The sequence below is a fragment of the Dreissena polymorpha genome, unplaced genomic scaffold, assembly GCF_020536995.1.
Source record: "Dreissena polymorpha isolate Duluth1 unplaced genomic scaffold, UMN_Dpol_1.0 chrUn027, whole genome shotgun sequence".
NCBI lineage: Eukaryota > Metazoa > Mollusca > Bivalvia > Myida > Dreissenidae > Dreissena > Dreissena polymorpha.
The window spans coordinates 28,667-51,558 of NW_026273341.1; the positions used below are offsets into that span (position 1 = coordinate 28,667).

The 22,892-nt window shown below is 31.9% G+C and overlaps 1 protein-coding gene across 1 annotated transcript; it reads left to right on the plus strand.

The window, feature by feature from the left end:
- The first annotated feature begins 4,210 nt into the window (after window positions 1-4,210).
- Window positions 4,211-6,255, plus strand: LOC127863697 (uncharacterized). The gene is made up of 4 exons (XM_052403305.1): window positions 4,211-4,418; window positions 4,693-4,790; window positions 5,241-5,330; window positions 5,585-6,255. Exons 1-4 carry the CDS (start codon window positions 4,243-4,245, stop codon window positions 5,623-5,625), a joined length of 405 nt encoding a protein of 134 aa, XP_052259265.1. The 5' UTR covers window positions 4,211-4,242; the 3' UTR covers window positions 5,626-6,255.
- Window positions 6,256-22,892: the final 16,637 nt, after the last annotated feature.

Genomic DNA, 22,892 nt, shown 5'->3' on the forward strand with positions numbered 1-22,892 from the left:
ACACCCGATTTCACAAATCAATTCCACAATATTTATCAGAATAACTATCAGCTACATTAGACAGCAGATGTGAACTGCTTGCACACAACTATTGCTTACATGACAAAATATCAATTGCACAGATTTTACCATCATAAAGCAATTTATCAAGTCAAGTGTTTTAAAAAATATGCGCACTCTGACTGCAAAAAATGTGCCAAAAGTGGCGTTTTAACACTGTAGGAATTCTTTTACCTGCCGGTGCTATTACCATGACTTGACCGCAGTAATGACACTATGGCGTTAAAAGCGAGCATGCAACACTTTAAAGTCGACCTATTGTAACAAGAATAAGGTCCAATTTCACAACACTCATACAACACGTATCATATTTGAGGTCGGGAATATAAAAATGGGTATACATGCCTTACCGAATGCAATTAAATAACCACTAAACTCACTGCATTTAGTATTTTATCTATTGTGCTATTCGTGCTTACTGAGCAGTTAAAGCATTCAGACAATAAGCTCTTTTCAAGCACTATGAAGTAGCAACATTTTACAGGAAGTAAAGTAATATGTTTGTTAGTTTTACACATTTTTCTTTAATAGTTTGTATTGGCATAACCTGTCTTAACAATGGTTAATATGCATAACATAAAAAATACGATGCCCACTTTGATACGGAGCAGGGCATGTTATTCCTTAAACAGGCCTAATCACAGATTTTGGCAGATATGGACGTTTGCCATTAAATGATTTATATTGATAAATGTAAACATTTAATCTTAAAAGCTGCAGTAAAAAACTAGAACAAAATTATAGAAAGAAAAAAGTAACCGTCAACTGGGCTTGAACCACTCACCCCTTGAGTAAAAGTCTAACACTTAGACCTCTTGGCCATCCGTGCTCATACACTGAATGAATTATTTGTTTACATTATATAATCAATCCTCGTAGTGTCACAAAAAATAACAACAACAAGAGAACACTCCAAATTTATCAGTCGTTTTGCGTTACAACGCTTTATAATTTTCAGGTTTTTAAATCGTCAAAAGATGCATATAATGTATATTTTAGAGCAAGTTAAATGTTCAGTATAACTGTTTCCTTAAAAATATCATAGCTACAACGAAACTTTGCGAATCGGAAACAATGGTTTAAAATTGTGGTAATTTATCAAAACGTGAAAAAGGCCTCTTTAAAGAGATGATCGCACAGATAAACAACACACTTTGAAAAAGTATGATTCGACGGGTTGTATTACGTGTGGAACCTCAGCATTGTATACGTAACAATAGTCCCATTTATGTAATGTTAGATGTATCTGTTTATCATGGCGCCTCCCCGAACTACGCCGGATGTGGATGAGGAAAACCAGACCCTCCTTAGCGTACAATATGAACGAAAAGTACATTAGTTTTGTTTTGAATTATTTACTACATACCGTTGTCGGTGTTATAATAAATTTTCATATTACACATGAGGCAACGACAAAAATAATGATTGTTGACAGTGTGTGCACATTATCGAGTTACGTATATCGATACATGTTGCGTCTTTTGTCAAATTGAAATATGTAAATTAGGTTTACTGTGTGGAAATATGTTGATTCAAGTATTTTAAAATTATTTACGAATCTAACTATGAGGCAATTATAAAACTTTCGAATACATATGTAGGAGCATAACACAAAACATTAGTTTACCACGTGTAATGTACCAAACAACGTTCACTTATTAATTACTTAAATTTGTTGCAAATAAGGGCATTGCTTATATCTCCAACGTCTTTAATTAACATCTTTCTTCAAAACAACATACTTTTCAAGGCTTATCAGATGGTCACGAAATAAAACATTATAGTAGTTACGTGGATGATTAAGTGAGGGCTGTGTGTAGTGATTCACATATTTGTGTCGTTTTTACTGCATAATTGCCTTAAAATGAATGCACATTCCTAGAATTAGCATCAGGACAATGACATGATAAAAAATCAGTATTGATATTGATTTACCAAAAGCTGCAATTATCCATGCAACAATCATTCACGCGGTCTTCACATTTCTTTTTCTTTATGCCGTTGTATGACTTTAAGCACGTGTATTTCATGTAGCACAATGTCGTGGGATTGCTAGACAGGATAGTGAATGCAGTAGCTGTGCATACACTGGCTATATTTTATGGTACCAGACGAGATGTCTAGAAAATTTAGATTAATTGTAATTTCAGTGTAATGCCAGAGCTCAAGTTGCAACGGCGGAAAAATCACCAATCATTCATCATCAATACTAATCGTAACAGTCATTAAATAAGCACAACCAATACTTCTAGTCGCTTGTTGATGACTTGTTTGAATATGTACAAATGTATATTAATATTTTTTGAATACATTTCTTAAGTATTGTCTGTTTACAAAATCGTATACGTATCTTAAATCTATATAGCGTATTGCATTATTGGATTTCGGTTTATTAATCATACAAGTGGTTCAGCATTGCTAGCTACATTAGACAATACAATTACGCGTGGCTGCAACAATGCATGTCATCATTGTATAATTGTACCAACATATACAAATCAGTGTGCAACGTAATCTATGCCCGTGATAAATATTCAACATATATATCAACAGTACGTCCATGCTGTATTTTATGAAAGCAAACGGTATTTATATGTGAGATCATCAACAATTTAAGTTCATATTGAGGGATACATATGCATCATTTTAAAAGATGGTATGGCCAACACCTTACAAGTAATTCGTTATTGTTACATGACATTGAAATAAATTTCAACACTAATGAAATAGCTCACAAATGACAGGGATATTCCAACAACTTCGTATAACTTATTATCCTCAAACGAATTATAAATATATATATTAATAGCTACTTGTGTATAAAGTACTTTATGAAATGTTAAATTCATGCCTTGGAGTGAAACATTAAATCAAAATAAAATAAATAGTTTTCTTGAACCCTTGTGTGTTCATATGATTTAATGCAATAATGATTACACTGATGGAACTCATCATACAATTTAGATTTAAAAAAAACAAGCTAAACGCTTGAGACTTTTAAACCAAAGCATACGACATCATACTTGCTTTATTTGTATAAAATAGCATACGTTTTTAAAAAGCGTGACCATTTATCAATAGTTAATGCCCAGAGATGTACATGTTTAGATATTTTTTCACTGTTTGAAAAAAATCAAATTTTATATAATTGAGCATTTAGAGGAAATCGTATCATAGTATCGTATGCTCACAGTTTGTATTAAGTCGCTAAAAGGCAACGAAGTAATAGTACGAGGTTACTCGAATAGTATGGAAGTCGTTTAAAAAAAACATGCGAAAAGTGTATTCGCCAAGGTCATAGTCGGTGATGTATCATTAAACTATGTGATTGTCACAATCATGAATGGCTTATTGTAGTGGGAATTTCTCATCGTATGCCCACTCATTCACATCCACACCAATCATAGCTTCCTAATGGATTACGTGGTTTTGGAGGTAAGTATATATCTGTTTCGATAGCAATACGCTCTTCACTCTTCAGTCGCAATTTCAAATGCAACAAGTTGTTACGTGAAACTAGTTAGCATAAATATAAGATATGAACTGAAATACAGCGGAGTTTAAAACGTAACTCTCAAGGTTAAATAAAGTTGTATTTATTCAGGTATGTATTTACGTAGTATGCCGCGTGTATTAAAAACATTAATGTGTGTTTCAGGTGAATCAATGCGTTTAAATGCTTAACAAATACGTATTAATAACATAATAGTTACTAATTAATATTTTGTTTATCTGTGTGTACATTTGCGTGTGATAAAAACGTTTTTTATTCAGGAATTTTTTAAACTTCAATATAAACATTTTGGGGAGAAAAGTAAGGGATCAGTTATAAATAAATTATGGAAATATTTTCAATATTATAAACACAAATGAATCGGAATACATCTTCAATCTAAACATATTTAAGCTTTTAGTTTTTGTACGTGTCTAATTTATTTTAAATTCTTATTGGCTATTATTACATTTGATGTGAACATAAAATAAAAGGTAACTTATTTATTAACCATCATCTTTAAACGGAATATACATTTTTATGTTTTAATCACGTTTTTTTAAAGTATATATTTTATGTATTATTTTTGACAATTACCTGTCTATATTAATAATGCAATATTTATACTTGTATATTTCAGAAAACATATAAGACCGTTAAAGTGAAACATATCAACAGTCGATATAATCATGCCAACATCAACCATAGGAGCTGTGCTGTATTTGTGTGGAACATGGATTCTGTTGTTAAAAACATTTGATGTTCAAGGAATGGCTGTGCACATATACCAGGATAATGATATTAAAGTAGAGCATGACGATTCTAAAAAGGATATTAACGTGGACTTAATGTATCATGCTAACCCGTAAGTTCTGTTTTCAAATTATGAAACATTTTGATCTTGTAGCATACCTAAACATACACATATTGCGAACACATATTTATATTTCATCAAATGAATTATTTTATGTATATAATGATTGCAATAATCGTTCAATATTAACTTTATTGTAATAGTCAGGAATGTATTTAAACATCTCATTATGTAAACATTGTTAATATAAGAAGTTGTATTTAATATTCATATACAGCTTCGTATTATATAAACTTCATATAATCAAATCTAACACACTTCACAGGACTGTTCATCATTTTGCTCGGCATGGTCTCTGTAACCACATTCACGGAAAGATTAAATTCTACAGAGCTTTAGAGCAACACTTTGTCAACATTTCAGGTATCCGATACTATTTATACTTATAGAATTATTCGTTAAATACAATGGTGTGGTTTTTTTGCGTGTACTATGTATTCTTAAACGTGTATTTTGGTGTGTCATTGTTTCAACACAAAACAAATCGAACAAATAAATGTTATTGTGTTGAAACATATTGTTTAGATCCGTTAGTTTGGAGACATATCCAATCATAAGGATGAATACAAAATCAATTATCAAAGTTCACTATAACGTAAATGTTTAACATTGGTCGTTACTTCGTGTAGCAATGCAGTTTATGTTACTTATAGGAGTGGATAATCCACTAATTATTGAAAAATAAATTCATGTCAGAATTACTCTTGCTGAATAGTTATCGTTTTATGTATTAATTATTAAGCGCTTTGGTTCATTCGGATGTATCTTGTCTGTACGCGTTGGTTCATTTGGATGTCTCTTGTCTCATTTCAGACGATATGAAGATCCAGTTTATCTTAGACATATGTGAGAGACGAGATCATATGCTCGACAAGTGGGTCAATGAAATATTCGACAAAAATAGTAAGCGTTTATGTATACAATATCTCGTGATGTAGGTTTATTGTCGAAGTACATTTGTTTTCCTGTTGAAAGGCAGAAGCAAATATTTTCACGTTAAATTTGACATTTGTTTATTTTTTATTTTTGCAAATGCAGATGAATTTATTGATTGTGCACACTTGATAAATAAACGTTACATGCTAATGTGCATCATTAGCATTGTACAAATTGCTTGATTAAAAACCGTGTTGATTAATGTCATGAGTTTGTTGTAGATGATGGATACATTTCCCACTTTGAAAAAGAAACGAATTGAATATCGATAAAGATTGACATTGCGACGCAAAACAGGACTACTGAATAAAATTGGGCATCGCATATGTTTACATTGTTAAGCAGTTATTAATTACATAACGTACCACGCTGGATGAAATTTACTCTGATGAAAGTGAAATCACTTTGTCAGAATAGTGGTTAGTGGTTTACATTATTCTAGACACTTATGTTGGGGTTTATCGAATTATGTAGTGCTGAGAAAATTCGGATGTATCCCAACATCGGATGCTTATTGTATTTATTTATTTTATATACATTAATTTATTATTATTTTTTGATTATATATGTTAAATTGCCTGTGATAATTCATCAAATATATTTTAATACGTGTGCCAAAATGTGTGTAAAAGCTGAAGTCTGTGATTTAACCATGGATATATTTTACGTATATCTATTTGTACAACATTCGCCTAAATTGCCACTCATCAGACTTAATACCGTTCGTTAATTAACTAAGTTGATGTATTATGCTATTTTGTTCATGTGCTTTTGTCTGTGTGATGTTTCACTCTCCCTCTCTTAAATATTGAGTTGTGTGTTTCTCTAATGAAAAACAACTGTATGTTTTCATAGACACGTTTTAGTGTAAAATAGAATTTTTAGAATGATTTTTTTTAGACCAACATTTGTACCTAGTTTCATCCAATGATAATAGTTTATTTCATTATGTAATATGTTGAAATTCTTGAGTCTTTAACTTCTTTATTTATTCATCTGTCTTTGCATGCATTCATTCGTCAAGTATTTATTCATTAATTTATCAATTTGTATGAGATGTTTTATTTGTTTAAAGTGTTCGTAAATATCTATGCACTATTTCGATAAACTTATAGTTATACATATGGGTTAACTGACCTTATATTTCTAAGTGCAGGTATATTTTTCGAGATACGCGATATGCACTAACATTTTATAAGCATCAATGTGTGTCACCGATTTTTCAAATATGGCCTTACCACTTTCTTTCCTTGGTCGTGAAGCTTAAATATCACTACGTTTTGTTGTGTAACGCATGTCCTTGTCATAAGGCTTGCTATATTAAAGTATGTGTATCGTCGCTTAATAAAAACATTATGGTAAAGATGTGTACCACTTTCAATCATTTCAACGCGGAAATTTATCTGATGAATTAATACACAAAGCTATAGTTTTTAAGTATATTTACTTTAAATTACATGCTAAATTAATGAGGAACATACACTTTGCAGCCCATTGAAAACTGAATTGTGACCGGATAGATATTTATGTAATAAAATATACACTTTAACGTTAATTTCAAACGGTGTTTTTCTCCAAAGACTACTAATGTCCGCATTGTGGTTAGGAAATCGAGATGCAAATGACACAAAGCAGACGTGTAGACCACAGTATGAAAAGTTCGCAATTGGGTTCAGTTTGATACATGACAATATCATGGTTCGCATATACAATTAATGTACTGATGGTTAATCTACCTTACCAGGTATCATGAACAGAAAAAACCTATGTAGTCTTAACGATGTTTGTTGGCTTCGGTTAAACATATTGACTATTGGTATGTTCTCACAGGTGAATGGGCTATTTGCAATGCTAACATGTAACAATATTTAAACCGATTTATCCAAAATAATGTTTTTGGCTTTTAATAAAATATGTTGCACATATGTGAAAATATAATAACGTATTGTCGAAATATAGAGGTGTATGAATTAATATTTAAGTTCTGAATGAGGAGAGTGACGTACCAGAGATACATAGAGGATATATATTTTCTATGATCACGAGTGAATTAAAATCGATATTCCACCGAATACAACGAATTACCTTTTTATTGTATGATCTTTTCACAGTTTATATACATTGTTAAAGAGTTTAACTATATAATTTCGCTGGGAAAATGACGTCGTTTCGTCAACAAATTGACGTCATTTAATGAAAACAGTGAACATTATCGATCATTTTCACTGTTAATTTTCACTGTTAGAAACAGTGAAATTATCATTTTTAAATCACTGATATTTCTCTATAAACCACCGGAAAGCATGAAATAAATACTATTTGTAGCGATATTATCTTATATTAACCGATACCTAGTTTTAAACCGCGGATCGCATTACGTCAGTACCAACCAACAGACAAACATTCGATTATGTATATATATATATATATATATATATATATATATATATATATATATATATATATATATATATATATATATATTATATATATATTTGAGAGAATTTTGTATTGAAATGCGATTAACTTGATTGCAATAGTTAGGTGGTACAATTTTAAACTAGATTTAATGTACACTGAGTATTAAATTGTTCAACATTATCATCGCTCTACTACACATCACTTTAACACTATACTAGGTGAAAGGACTCAATCATAATCCATTAAATACCGCCATTCTCCGTAACAAATACAACGAATTTAGTGCACATATCGTATATCGTAACTGATTTATGAATCTGTATTTAATCAACAGAAGGTACCTAAGTTTGAATATTGTATTTTAAATAAAAATATCTATAACGAACACTATATGACTTAGCATTCGTTTGCATAAGTTTAATGCGTGTTGTTATAATTAAAAAGCTATGTTTAATCTATATTCGCGGCAATTAAAGAAGTGCTTTCAACAAAGAGACACGTGTTTGCAAATAATATGATTGTTTAAATGATTTACTGCCAGAATGATAATGATATATTGTTATAAGTTCGGACAGAGTACGCATTATAAAGTAGTAAATTGTAGTCAGTTTCGTAAAAAGGAAACGAATACTATCAAACTGGATGGAGTTTATATTGAGCTTCTTATGATGGGATTGAGAGCTCGATTTGCATGCGATAATTACTTGCAGCCGGAATTTGAATGTGTTATAGCGCATATATTACAGTTTCAGGGAAAGTCAATTAACCACAACGTATAAACGATGTAAACTATAACGACTGGGCATTGCAATTAAATGGTTATTGAAATAAGTTGTTGACATAAAACTTAAGACATTACAAATACATATAGTATTGTACTAAATTTTATAAACGATTTTTATTGTTGTGTGCTATGAACAGAATTATTATATTCATTAGCAGAAACATCTGATTAAGTTATTAAGTCTTCGAAATCGACACTGGTTAGGACAAGAGCTTGATTTGCTGAACAGTTATATCCACTGTCTGGAACAAGTCGCGCACTCTGATAACTATGTTTTAACGAGTGTGCCTATTATTATTATCGCGCACGTTGAGGTCATCTCAGCTTTTCGTACTTAGTATTATGCTAGTGTCACATCATGAGTTCAAAAATATGTCGGCGATATACTTTTAATACTCATGTTTTTAATAAAATGGTTGTAGTGTCGTGGAGTAAAAAAGTTTAAGTTTGTGTAATGCATCACTAAGGGTACAATATTAAGTGATTTATTTTAAACATCGTACATACAAAGTTATCAAGAATCGCACTTTGCAGACGAAATCGTGCTGGTCCCTTTTGAAGTTCAATTATCACTTTGAATGCATTAACGCGCAATAACAACAAAACAAACCTTATTTCGACCTTTATTTACTAAATGTAAATGAAGCATCTTGTTCACAATAATGGGAAGTTTAAAATGCAAGTTTATTATAGTTAGAAAAAGTAGAGCAGATATTGATCACAGCTGTTATTTCAATATATTTACAGGAATGCATACCCATTTTCATGCTTAACGGAAAAGAAATCATATAACAGTACCTTCTTTTTTGTGTGCAAATATTGCGATAGTGATCACTCGTATTGGATTGGAATTTATTTCGGACGAAAATGTGTAGTTATTAAAGAATATTCCACAATCTTCAGGCGTATTGCTTTCATTGTTAGATGTACTATCTATGTATGTCAAAATGTAAAACATTAATGTTAGTCAATGGTAATCTGCTTTTTCTGAATTTCTGTGTTTTTGTGAGAATTTTGATCTCTTGTGACAAGGGAATTTTACATAAAATGAATGTACATAATAGTTATAATAACGGAAATTATGAAAGTAAATGACTTATAAAAAATCGAATTCGTCGGATGTATATGCAATCATTTGTATACTGAAGAACCATTCCAGATATTTCATGCATACTCGTGATATAGAGTTATCTGGGAGCTACTAATTCGTATTCCATATATATTTAAAGCGCTAAAACATTTTAATGTTCGCCTCAAGTTGTAAGAACGTATAGGTTTATTAAATACCCTACACGGGTGTTTCGAAGTTCAGAGACTTGATAATAGGCTGATTGAGGTTCCAGACTCAATCCACGGGTAAAGCGGAATTCGGAGACCTTCAAATAAACTGCACTTATTGCGTGTACAATAATTTTCGCTGATGCAAATATATGTCATTCGTTCTCTTATCGCTTGTATATAGTATCAAGTATATCGCATGTACTTTACGATCAATACATTTATATTAACGATGACAAAGTTTCATAATTATATAAGCGCATGTGCCACATTAAATGATACTTTACTTTTAATATCGATAAGATCAACAGGTTTCAATAAATGGCTGTTTAACAGTTTGTTTTTCTCCTGAAATTTCGGTTCAAGCGCTTAACCTAAACATTGATTGATAACAAGAGACGTTGGCCAATGAACGAATATAACGATATACGTCGCCATTATTTGAGAAACCTTAAAGATACGCACAAGATGAAACATGGAGATAAAACAATTGAGTCGATTATTATATCTCTTCAATTATAAGTGGAAGTATTCGTTTGCAGTTATTATTTATCCAAGAAACTTCTATAAACACTTATAATTATGATTGGAATCGATGCATTTTATCTCAAAGATGCTGCATATGAAGAGATGCTAAATCATAAACCGGCATAAAATGGTTCTAGAATGATTGTAACCTGCATACACATACACATTTATGTAGCTGAGCAAAGACATTCAATGGAAAACAAATTGCCACATATTAACATATCGGAATAACTTTTTTCCGTTAGCGATCTAAAGCACGTATACACTCATTAGCCGTACTACTTTTTTCGTGTACATAAGAATATCGATTGTAGCGCTTTAATACATTTATTTTTTACATGTTTATAACTATGTTAGTGTGAGTTGGCCTGTAATAGTTTCTGTGATAAAGTATTTGACGCTTTTTGTCAACCGTTAAGAGCATTATTAATAGTATGTAAATGTGTGAAGCCTTTCATTACATAGTTGTCGGACATGCGTCGACAGCAATAAACTAGTTATACTTCAGCTGTAAACCACCTGTCTGACGTCTTCTGCGTACTGCTTTGACCTTTCTTTCTGGGATAATATACAGACCTGAAAATTGACGTAACTGTATCGCCAATCTGTCGACATATGCGACCAGGACCGTGGTGAAGAGCATATTAATCACTGTACTTATGTCAGGCCATAATGGACGTTATCAAGTAATTAATGCGATCAGTCTAGTAGCAATATCCTTATAACATTTAGTAAAATAAATAACAACGTTTTTTTTGCAGAAGAACCATATTGGGTTTTCATGAACTTGGTATTCATGATATTATTGAACGAGAACTAACAATTGACTAAACCCATCTCAGTAATTTAACTAAACGTAATATGTTAGCTCTTTCGAAATCGATAAGATGTAAACATTTAAACGATTGTATCCTAAATGATGACCAATAAGAATCTTTCTGTTAATGTTTACTTATAAGTCTTGAATTAGATGCACAGATGCCAAAATAAAACAAATACATGACTAATCCAGTATAATGTGTTTCGGATTATTCAGATAGTAAACGAATGCATGTTTGTTGTTAACACATGGTAATAAACATTTATTTCGTTTAGGTGTCAATTGATATGTGTTATAAAGGAAGGCAAAGTGGTATGTTTTTGTCAATATCCTACAGAATGTGCTGATTGTTTAGCTACCTTGTTCACACTCGTCCAAATAAAGAGATAATTGCGGCTTACAATGAACCAAAATCTAGAACTACATTTATTATTTCATGACTTGCGCAATTAAGCTTACTGTTATAAGAAATACATTATCATGTAAATGATTATTTTATACCCTTAAAAGGATGTGAACAGCATGTAAACAATTCATCATCGAATATTTTTACATTTTCTTCTTCGTGTTTATAATTATTTAGTTGCCTAATATTTTTTAGAGCAGCGGTTTTCTACAAAAGTGCATCTCTGTTAATAAGTGTTGATACCTCATTTTCCTTGCATTATTCTTAACGGTTTTAATGTAAAACCTAATATACTTAGAAATCCCAAACCAATTAACACATTTTCCAATTTATTTACTGTAATTAATATGTAAAACATATTCATTCATGTTAAAACTTTAGCGCTTATAAAACATGATTATTACTGGCACACAAATGGCTAATAACAATATATACTTAACATTTGATTCGTGCTGTCGTGACGAATGTCTTGCAACAGAGTAATCGTCACTATAAGTACGACCAGCTATAGCAAAAAAAGGTGTATTGGGTGGGTAACTTTTTGTGTATATCTGTACAGTGTCGGTTAAACGTTTGCTTTAAATGCATTCTAGCCTTCATCTAGCAGTAGCATGTCCATCGCTTTCTACTTTGGTTGCCGTTCATGTCCAGTTTTAAGGTCGAATTAAGACAAGACTTACGAACAAATAAACTCGCTAAAATATAATAACTGTAACTATTATTTTATTTTTGAAATAAATTTAAATGAAACGGGTTTTTTAGTTGTTTCTTTTTATGGTATTATTATAACAAGAAAATAATAGTCAAACAATAATTGGCTATAACATACTGAAGTAATCTTGTTTGCTTGAATTAAGTTTTAACCTTTGTTCTCAATACATTAACATGAATAAAATATATAACTAATACATACAATTTCAGATAATATCGGTAACATAAACATAAATAGGTAGAGCAATATATCAAGCCACACCGAATTGGAAATGAATCAATTATAAAAAAATACGAGGCAAATAACGAAAAAGGCAAGGGAGAATCTAAAGTCAACTTCTCAAGAAGTATAATTTTCAATATATTTTAATTTGTACGGATTCGATCGAATGGTTCTAGATGATGCAACAATTTTAAATTGGTCGTGTAACTTCTATGCAAGTGCCAAAGCATTCCGGTTACTAAAGTTAACAGAAATGTTGCAGCAAACCTGTACTGGTAAGAAACTTCTGTTATCGCTAGGAATCAAACAGTCAAACAGAGAGATAAACAGATACTTTGAATTAGTATGTGTCGGGTTGCATTATGTCCTGCACAACCAAATAGTCTCTGCATTATTTACAGAATTCCATTAATACAATACAAATGTGCCCTATTTGCAGTTCATTAATACATAACATTCACAGGACGGCACTCGTCCAATACATTCACACATACGTTTGGCTACATGATGAGCTAATTTCGCCTTAAAGTATAGGTTTTGTTGTTTCAAAAACAGGTTCTATTCTATCATTCTCCCTGTTGTAACAACGCATATCAATTTATAGAATTCAATTCGAATGTTTTACTTAGTATGCAGTTTAATTAAAAATAAATCTCTTTGATTTAAAAACATATTGTATGCGCCCCTAGATGTTTGTATTTAGCCGATTCATGTATGTTGTTTTTTTTCAGTTGAATTTCGACACACATTATATTAGTATTATAAATTACAATGCCAGTTAACACGTTCAATATGGTATTATATTTAAATGATTGTATATTTAATAACCAGAATTCAACGTACCGTTTGTAAGGCTTATTGAAAATCGTTAATAAATTGATAAATTTGAGATACTTGTCAGAATTGTAACAGTGATAAATATGGTTTCTATATTATTTTACATTTCATCATTATATTTACCTTGTCAATATAAAAAATATAAATTATATTCATCTCTTGTTACCTAATCTGACAAAGAAACACGCATTTCGTGGTTATTCTTTATATACTTATTTGAAAAAAGTTGTTCGCAAACTAAAGGTTAAGAGTTGTTTACATAGTGCAACTGCAAAGGTTTTATTAACAATGCTGTTATATAAAACGCTTCAACACAGTGCACAATTAGTGGTGTGTAACCCCGAACGGTCCATATACAAAAAATAGTGACCGGTCCATATACTCGTAGGTTTCTCTATCGCATTTTGCAGACTGAAACCGGTCATATAGGTATAGAAGGACCAATATCTCTAATATCTCAATACATATACAATACAGCCATTTGGCGAGAATGATTTAGAAGACCTTGCAATGACGTATCTTACTCGATTTGGGTATATGGTTCCAATAACGGATACATTTAAAATTAATTAATTTTTGTTGAATTTCCGGGTAAACCGACCCGCGAATTCAACAAAATTCGTAGATATTGTTCTGCCGATCATAGCTGTGTCTGTTTACAATTATAATACCAGCAGCATGTTAATATATTTATTGCATTATTGTTTCGACACCTAATACTTCTTGACAATGTAGTTGAACTTGTAAAACCGTCTGGAATTGCTTTCTTTGACCCTCGACCGCATAGGAGGGCCTTACGAAAGCACGCCAGCATTTCCGTCAAAAGGAGCTGGCGAGTAATGTTAAGGCACATGCTTATCATAAAAATAAAAGACAAAGTCAATTAAAAAACAACCATGTATAGCTTCACTTGACAGTTGAACATTTTATTTTAATTAAATATTCAAATGTAATAAAGTTACACACCGGGGACGCTCAAAGCATATTATATCGAGGGCCAGATAACGCTCTATATTCACCAAAACAACGTTTACTTTAACATGTACAATATATTAATATTGTATTATATTTAACTGGCAATTACAATTAGATTAATTGTATATGTTCATGCTGTGGTTTAATTAACTGCATAGCGCCTTTTATTATGAATTGTATCACTTAACCCATTCATGACCACATTATATTTGTGTGCAATTTTATTAAAAAATGCAAGGAACTATATGATTATGCTATTAAACAACTTTATAAGAATATTTACTATTGGAATAGTATTTCTTTTTGCAATTTTAGTCATGTCCCAAATTTGGGACGCCAGGCACATAAGATATCAATATTCATAAATATTCCATCTTTTAGTAATTACACATTTACTTCCAAATATGCATGAATGTATGTTTTTCTGCATGTTTATTACAATCCAATCACCTGCCTATGAATTGTGAAATATACATATCAACTTATCACTGGCGATGAAATGCTATGAAACACCTGTCATGGAGTCCAACATTACACTTCACTCATATCCGGGTTGACTTTCCGCCACAAAAGGCACACCTTCTCTGTGTGTTTTTTGGCGCAATGTAGTGGTCGATCCTGTCTTGCCTGACAGCAGCCGGTAAGCTGCGCAAATTTCCCGCCTGAAATCTAGAAGATCCATGGGTTGGTTCTGATATTAAGCGGATAACCTGTACAGGACCCATGCATTTTGAACAACCATGTCCGGGATAAACGCAAACAATGCCTCCCACCATTTGTATATCCGAATACCAATTCTGTTGTTGTTGATATTTTGATCCATACGATCAACACCTCCTGTAAATCGGTTGTATTCTGCAATAACGTTTGGCTGTTGCACTTCTTTAATCCTTCTTTCACGTTTTGACCAACGCTGGTCCCTGTTTACTGGAGTGATTTTGTGGCAGTTCGTGCCCATATATACAAGGTTGTTGTCATTCCATTCCACAATCAGGGCCTTACCATCAGCAAGAAGTTGGTTCCCTGTCAAATTGTTTATATTGCCCCGAGGTCTTCATCTACTCTATCCTCATCACTGTTTGTAGCATCTTCTGGTCCAGTCATGAACACATCAGCTTCTTGAAAGTCTGTATCATCTTCAAGAAGATGCAACACATCATTTAGGGCGAGCCTGTTAACATAAATTTATATAAATGTAGTTGTAAAATATTATTATTTGTTCTTTTTACAGACCATACTAAATCTCAATTTTAACACATATGTGCTTAGCGTCCCACAGTTTGGACATCATATTGATTAGTAAAAAGTCAAGGGAAAATAAGTAAATACTTATATGTCCATTAGTGTACATTATAAAAAACACATATTTCAATATTACAAATCTATAATTTTGACTTTACTACAAAAATGTAAAATTTATCATAAATGAATACATACCGTGTTTAGCCATTGTCAGTCCAAGAAAAATTTGCCCCTTGTCGTTAAATGCAGCCTTATGAATGCATGAAATCTCTTTCTGTTTTATCTCTAATTGGTGTTACCTGATACAAAGGACTGATAGCACAGCCACACAACAAAGATAACTGTATATTTATTACTGAAATAATTAACATTGACCGGATTTCTTAGGTGTCCCAAATATGGGACGCTAGACATTAATTGGTTAACTAGTACGTGAACTATTTCTGACCTTCATATCAATACAGGCGAACCTTTAAACGCCAAAAACAAACTTGCGTCTTAGTTTTGAAAAACTGCTACATACATTATATGAACTTTTGAAAAAATTGTTATATACATTATAAGAAGGGTATGACTCTCAATTAGCACATGATGTTAATACAAGGCTCGCGCTCCCGGCGTTCTAAGCCTCGCAACATAAACTTCTCTGTATTCAACGCTAACCTAGTATTCTCTATGTATGATGAAAGTGGTCGGTTGTGAGCACCATCTTAAAGATCTGGTTCCATTAAACATGTGCTTTAATAAGCCTGACAATTGTGTGTTTGACACATTGTAAAAGTGAAAAACACGTAGTGATTGTAATATGTAAACATGTAGACATATACCGTTAAAAATAACGAAGACTTGAATTGTTCACCGTCTATCGGAAGTTTAATTGATTCTTAATGATAGCGGTGCACACGCAGCATTCCACTTGCAATGTCACCATATGAAACATTAAATGTTTTCTAATTGTTGTAAGATACAGTCATCACCTGTTCGATGCAGTTTCACTTGAAACTACTAAGAGATGTTTTCATGAGCTTCCAAAAATGCTGTCGTAGCATTAGGCGAAAATTTCGGTCATAAATGTCGGCGGGTTATTAATTAGTCCGGGCGCGAAAATATAAACGAGTTAGTCACAAGGAATCTGATTCATAATATTAAAAAAAAAATGTTACTTGTCATTCTTAAACATGTCAAACATACAGTCACCAAAGAAAAACAGGCGTGGATCGATATCAACCACTTGTCACGAAATCTTTGGAACATTTTTAATGTGATTATATTAATAGTTTGTCGTATATAATTGTTTTAGCTAAAACGCTTATGAATAACATAAAATGAGTGCTTCGGCTTGAGCTGAGAATCGATCGTTTTAATAAACTGCGGATACAAATATAATAATGTATTGTATTTATTTTACGGGTTATTTAATATGTTTCATAATACGCATAACAATGACGTTATATACCCATGCAGGCATGCATCGTTATACCTCGAATGGATACAGCCAATAATATTAAAGAGTTAATAATTAGTTGAATTCATATTGGCTTTGTTATTGAGCTGAGGATAGCCGTACTAAAAAATGACAATTTTATTAATCAATTTTATAATATCGCCCCTTTGGTGCAAAAAGCTACCATGTGACAATTGAAATTAGAAGGCACATGGCACCTTTTTGCACTAATTGGGCGATATAATTCTAATTTCAGCAAGAAAAGCTTACATTTCACTTTCGAATTACAGGTTATTGCTATTAAATGAAGTGTGAAGTTTTGAAAATAGCAAAATTTCTGTTTTATACAACTTTCTTCCCGTTTATATCCCCATGCAAAATGCTTTGAAAATGTTATGTACACGCAAATTCCTTTAAGAGATATCTTGTTAATCTAAAACGAAAATTGAATTTTGTTATAAGAGGAAACATCTGTCCCATGCATTTATTTGCAGAAGAATAATCATTATTTAATAAATATTGTAACATGAAGGCGATATTACTGATAAAGAATAGGAACAATACCATTTAAACTAAGTATTTGACGAAAGATGCTTTCAAGACATTACATGATGCATGAACACATTTTGACAGGTCGCGAAATAATGCAAAATTTGCCTGAGTAACATTTCAGCCACACTGGATCCACTACGGTTGTTTTTAATACAACTCAGAAAGACAATAAGGATTGAAAACTTGCTTATTGCCATTGGGAATTGTATTTTTAATGTGTTAATCCACCATGATTTTGAATTAGTTTTGCTTTCGGCGCTCTTTCAGTCATTGTAGCTTGAACATATTCTAAGTTGTTATTTATGTACATATGCTCAAATATTGAACCTTACTATTGTGGTTACACTGCACAATTGTCAAGGTCGAAAAAGGAAGCTAAATATTTTAAGGGCTGAGTGCTTTAAGTAAACAGCAATATCAAATTTTAAAGATTTAAACTTTGCACCGAAACAACTTCAAAATGGCGTTCAAAAATATTGAAATAGATTCTCATATAAGGCCGAGTTTTTTTTATAGTTTCTGATTGGCTGAATCTCGTATTGGCCGACCTTTTTCCGTATTGGCCGTGTTTGTTTCCATATTGACCGAGTTTTTCTCGTATAAGGCGAGTTTCGAGCTTTAATGACGAGTCTCAAATTGTATGGGGCGAACACATTGAACACATTCTCGTTTAATATAATAAAGTTAATTAATAATGATATGCATTGACAACACATTCGTATATGTAGTATACTAAGGATACTTTTATAATATTGCACCCAGTATGTTAATCCAAGAAAACACATCTGATAACAAAACATGTATACACCCTTACCATTATTTGTCCAATGTTAAGATACACGCAATCAATTATTTTTCCAATGTTAAGATAGAACAATGTCCAACGTTAATGGTGTTTTATCAAAATTGACATTTTAAGATTTAATGTTGTTATGGGAAGTAAATGATTTTGAACTTATTTGTGTACCAAGTTTATTTAAGCACACACATCTACGTGTTCCGACCTTGAATCGGATGACTCTTTATTTCTTTAAGCGTCTGTATTTCCACAATAGTAGGCGGGCTACCAATTTGGATGATATTAATAAATGCTCTAAATTTATCTCGAGGAAACGAACTGTCTACGGATCAACGATCCGACAATACACCGACGGATGGACATACTGCAACTTCTTCCAATGAGGGTGGGTGGCATTTAACATAATTGTGAAAACACCGTCTAATGTATTCACAACGTAACCGCAAGTATGTATACACACATGGAGTCCGTGGCAATTTCCTGTCAACGACTGCACTTATTTTGTTATTTTTCATTGCGGTTAATTACAACAGCATCAAGTGAACATCTTGAACATAAAAAAATCAAATCAATTTCGTTCTTTTAACATATGCATACATGCATATTAACTTTTTTGAAAATAATCTTCGCTGTATTGTAAAAACTGTATGAGAAAAAGTGTATGCTCCTCAATAAAGCACCGTTATGCAAGTTGGACCGTTAAACAACGTTTACATCTAGCGTTTAGAATATGTGAAGGTGCAGTATAATTAAACAGAGTTGAATATTTGTGAGAGTCTCTTTGAAATGCGATACTTTTTCATCAATAAGTGAGTTTCAGTATGCTTGTTACATTGAAATGCACATTTGTATTGTATTGCGTTTCATGATCCTTCAGCGAATTGTGTTCGTCTTATATAATAAGACATAGGTAACATAACACATAGAAGGCCGTCGCTGGAATGTCCTTGCACTATGTTATTTTATGTCTTTAGGTGTCAAAACACAACCAACATATTTTCCAATTCGAATTGTTTGATTGTAAATATAAAATAATATTTTTTTTCTGCAACATGAGAAGCTATAACTAAACATATGAAAACTTCACCATACAGAGTATTGATTTGACGTAATTAACTTAATTCATACATCACAATGCTCACTTTTTAAATCCATTATACAATTATTATTAACTTAGATCTGAAAAATGCATGTTTACGATCATATTTGTTTTATATGTTATATTGTGCACAAAAAACAACAGGAGACTGAAAAACGCGACAGGCAATAAACCCGTCTGGTACACATCCCCGTTCTTATATAACAAGGCACCTCATTTATCCGATTGCACACAGTATGATCGTCTCCGATTGCAGAATTACAAATGCCAAATTAACTATGTGGCTAGTTTTATTACTGCATAACTGTACCAGTTGTATGAGGCGTTATAAACATTAGATATAAAAAGGGTAATTAACAAAGTCACAGACATGCTATAATAATTTATCTTAAATCTAAGAGTCGCGGTTTAACACAGGATTCATGCTGAAAAGGAATGACAAATTACTAATGGTAAAACATTTTTACACAGCTTACAATTGCGTATGTTCGATGTATTAAGAAAACATATCCATTCCTCTACTAGCGTGTGGTTAGTGCGGCCTCCTTTGAACTAAAATGCTTTATTTATCCGATATTTTTCAACCACTTGATAAATGACATAAAGTCGTAATAAAAACTTCATATTATATTAAAAGAATTTTGAATTGTTAAATGATCATGCAATTTCTGTTGTTATTTTAATCTTGAGTCCTACACATTTCAAACAACTTTTATGTTATAAGTTCGACCATTGCGACACAGTGGTTTATTTATTGGACATGATTTATTTCAAGCATATGTTAATGAAATAAAACGTATCCGCTAAGTTGAGGTGCATACGTGGGTTAAAGCTGGTAAATGCTGGCTATGCTCAATATTTTAATAGCATGTTGTACATATAAGTGTATTAAAAAGAAATGAAAAGCCATAAATCAGATTTCTCACCTATGAACCGAGGGGTTAATGGTACATCGTTCAATTTGGTTAGAGTACCGGATTCGGTGCTCACGTTAATGTCGTGTAAAGTATGATTTTTTTGCACAAAAATACAATACTCAGCAGACACAATCTGGACTAGAATATTTCACTTATGAAAATTCCGTTTTAACTTCATTTGTTGAATGATTTTCGGCGTAACTCTAACCCCAGTTAAATATCTTTGTGAAACTACTCGTACTTATATCCTGTGTTTGTTTTGTATCATACCACTGTACGTTATAGTAAACTCATTACATAGTTTTTAGAACAATATTCGTAATGTTGTATAAATATTGTATCGACTGATTTCTTATGGTAACGACGCAACCGATCGAACATGCATGAAACATATTCAATATTTACCTGTTTAAAATAATGATACAAAACTGCATGAGTTTTTAATCTTAATTAAATTTAACAATTATGTATAAAGTTTACTATTTTTATAGGTTTGTAATACCTTAAACATATCAATTTCCACTTGTATAAATCCATTCCTTACTTAACCCTTTTTATGGCATTTATTGCGAAAACAATGTAATTACAATGAGAGATCGATGACAATAGGATGCTAACATTAAAACCTGCAATGTTTAGTTATATATTTTTTGCCGTTTCATAATTGTTATATAATACGATTTAACGTAAATTAAATAGTGTGTGATTAGAGAGCTGACTAAACTATACGTTTCATTGGCTGGTGAGTGGTTCATTTAACATGCAACATAAGCTTTAGACATGTATACGTGTTAACGGATGCCTGTTTAATTGCGACTCGACCGTACTTCTCAAATTGTACATTTATACTGTCGACATCAATCCGAAATATTTAATTTGTCTTTGAACAGCGAACATTAAGGAATTGTTTTGGAGATTTAATGTGATAAAAACATAGCGACCTGTTATCCACGAAAATGTATCATACAAAGCAGCGATTGCATTAACTTGGACACTAATTCAGACATATCGTGCAACTGTTTAATGTCACATAAGTTAATTCGCATCTAATTATGACACTCAAGGATACAAAGAGGTGGGGCGAATTCACGTTTTTTCGAGTGTGTAGCCACTATTTAAGAAACCATTATTCGCCTAAGTGATACAATAAACACATGGGAAGTGGCTGTAATAAGTAGACATAATCGTTTGTTTTTTTTTGCTTTTGGGGTTGTTCCGTAAACTATAGTTTTAAGTAAAGTTAGTAAAAACATTTGTTTACGGGTGCTTTAGCGAGAGAAAATGTGTTAGGTTTGTCACTTGATGTTACTGTGAAAAATTATCAGATATGTACACAAAAATCATACCCATGACTGTTGCAATGCCAGTACTATTTGATTTGTGAATTTGTAATCGATCCGCAACAATAACGAAATCATCATTAAAATTTAAACGATACGTTGGATACGTTGCAATACAGTAGAAGCTTAGACATTGTAACCATCAAACGTAACTAAATATCCCGGTCATTAACAGGACACTAGTGTTTTTTATATAAACACGATGAATAAAAAGATTCACTTTTATATTTGCAAATAAGCATGTACTGTGGGCGTATTTCAATAGGTTTACACGTGAGTCAAAAGTTTCAAGCACATTCCCGTAACGTAAATTAGTTTTTATGCTCAAATCATTCATGACATGGCAAAATTTTTCGCGCAAATGTCTCTGCAATAACCACATTTTTTCTAGGCTTTACATAAGCAGTTGTGTAGTTTCTTGTTGATTAACCGATTTTTAAAGTAAATTGCTATCAATATTGTATCCTTTATATAATTTAATGTTTGTGGATGCTGTACATGGGTAAAAAATTACGAACATCTGCAGACACATTCATAACATACAATTATGAGGCATCGGTTATTCAAAATGTGATTGTCTTATGTCATATTAGTTTACTCTAGTCAAACGTCGGACAAGCTTTATTCGCTTTCATCAAAGTTCCATAGCATAACGAATCAGTAAATGTACCAATTTAACGTTATGTATAATTTGTGAAAGAAATCTGGCACTCAAGAAAAATATATCAGCAGTAATAGTAGCGTCGGCGATGTTTGTTGTATTTTAGGAAAATGAATACTTGTTTGTGCAGGACAAAGCATACAATAACAAATTAGCTGTCAACAGTTGATTAAATCTGGGATCATTAACTTTGACAGGCCAATTCAAGGTTGTTTTTTAACGTGTTAAATAGGAGGATTTAAACAGCAATATTTGGTTTGTTAATATGCTTCAATACCGTGTCCACAAAAAACATCACTTTTTTTGTTGGACCATTAATCGGACAGTACTCGGTAATATATTTAATTAGAATTGTATTATATAATTGTGAATGTTTGCTCTTTTCATTTTACAAAGCTACGTGCACGAACCGTTACCTTCTACAGTATTGCATGTTTTTTTCTATGATTAACATAAAAATATGCGAATGCACTGTTAATGAATTTTAAAAAT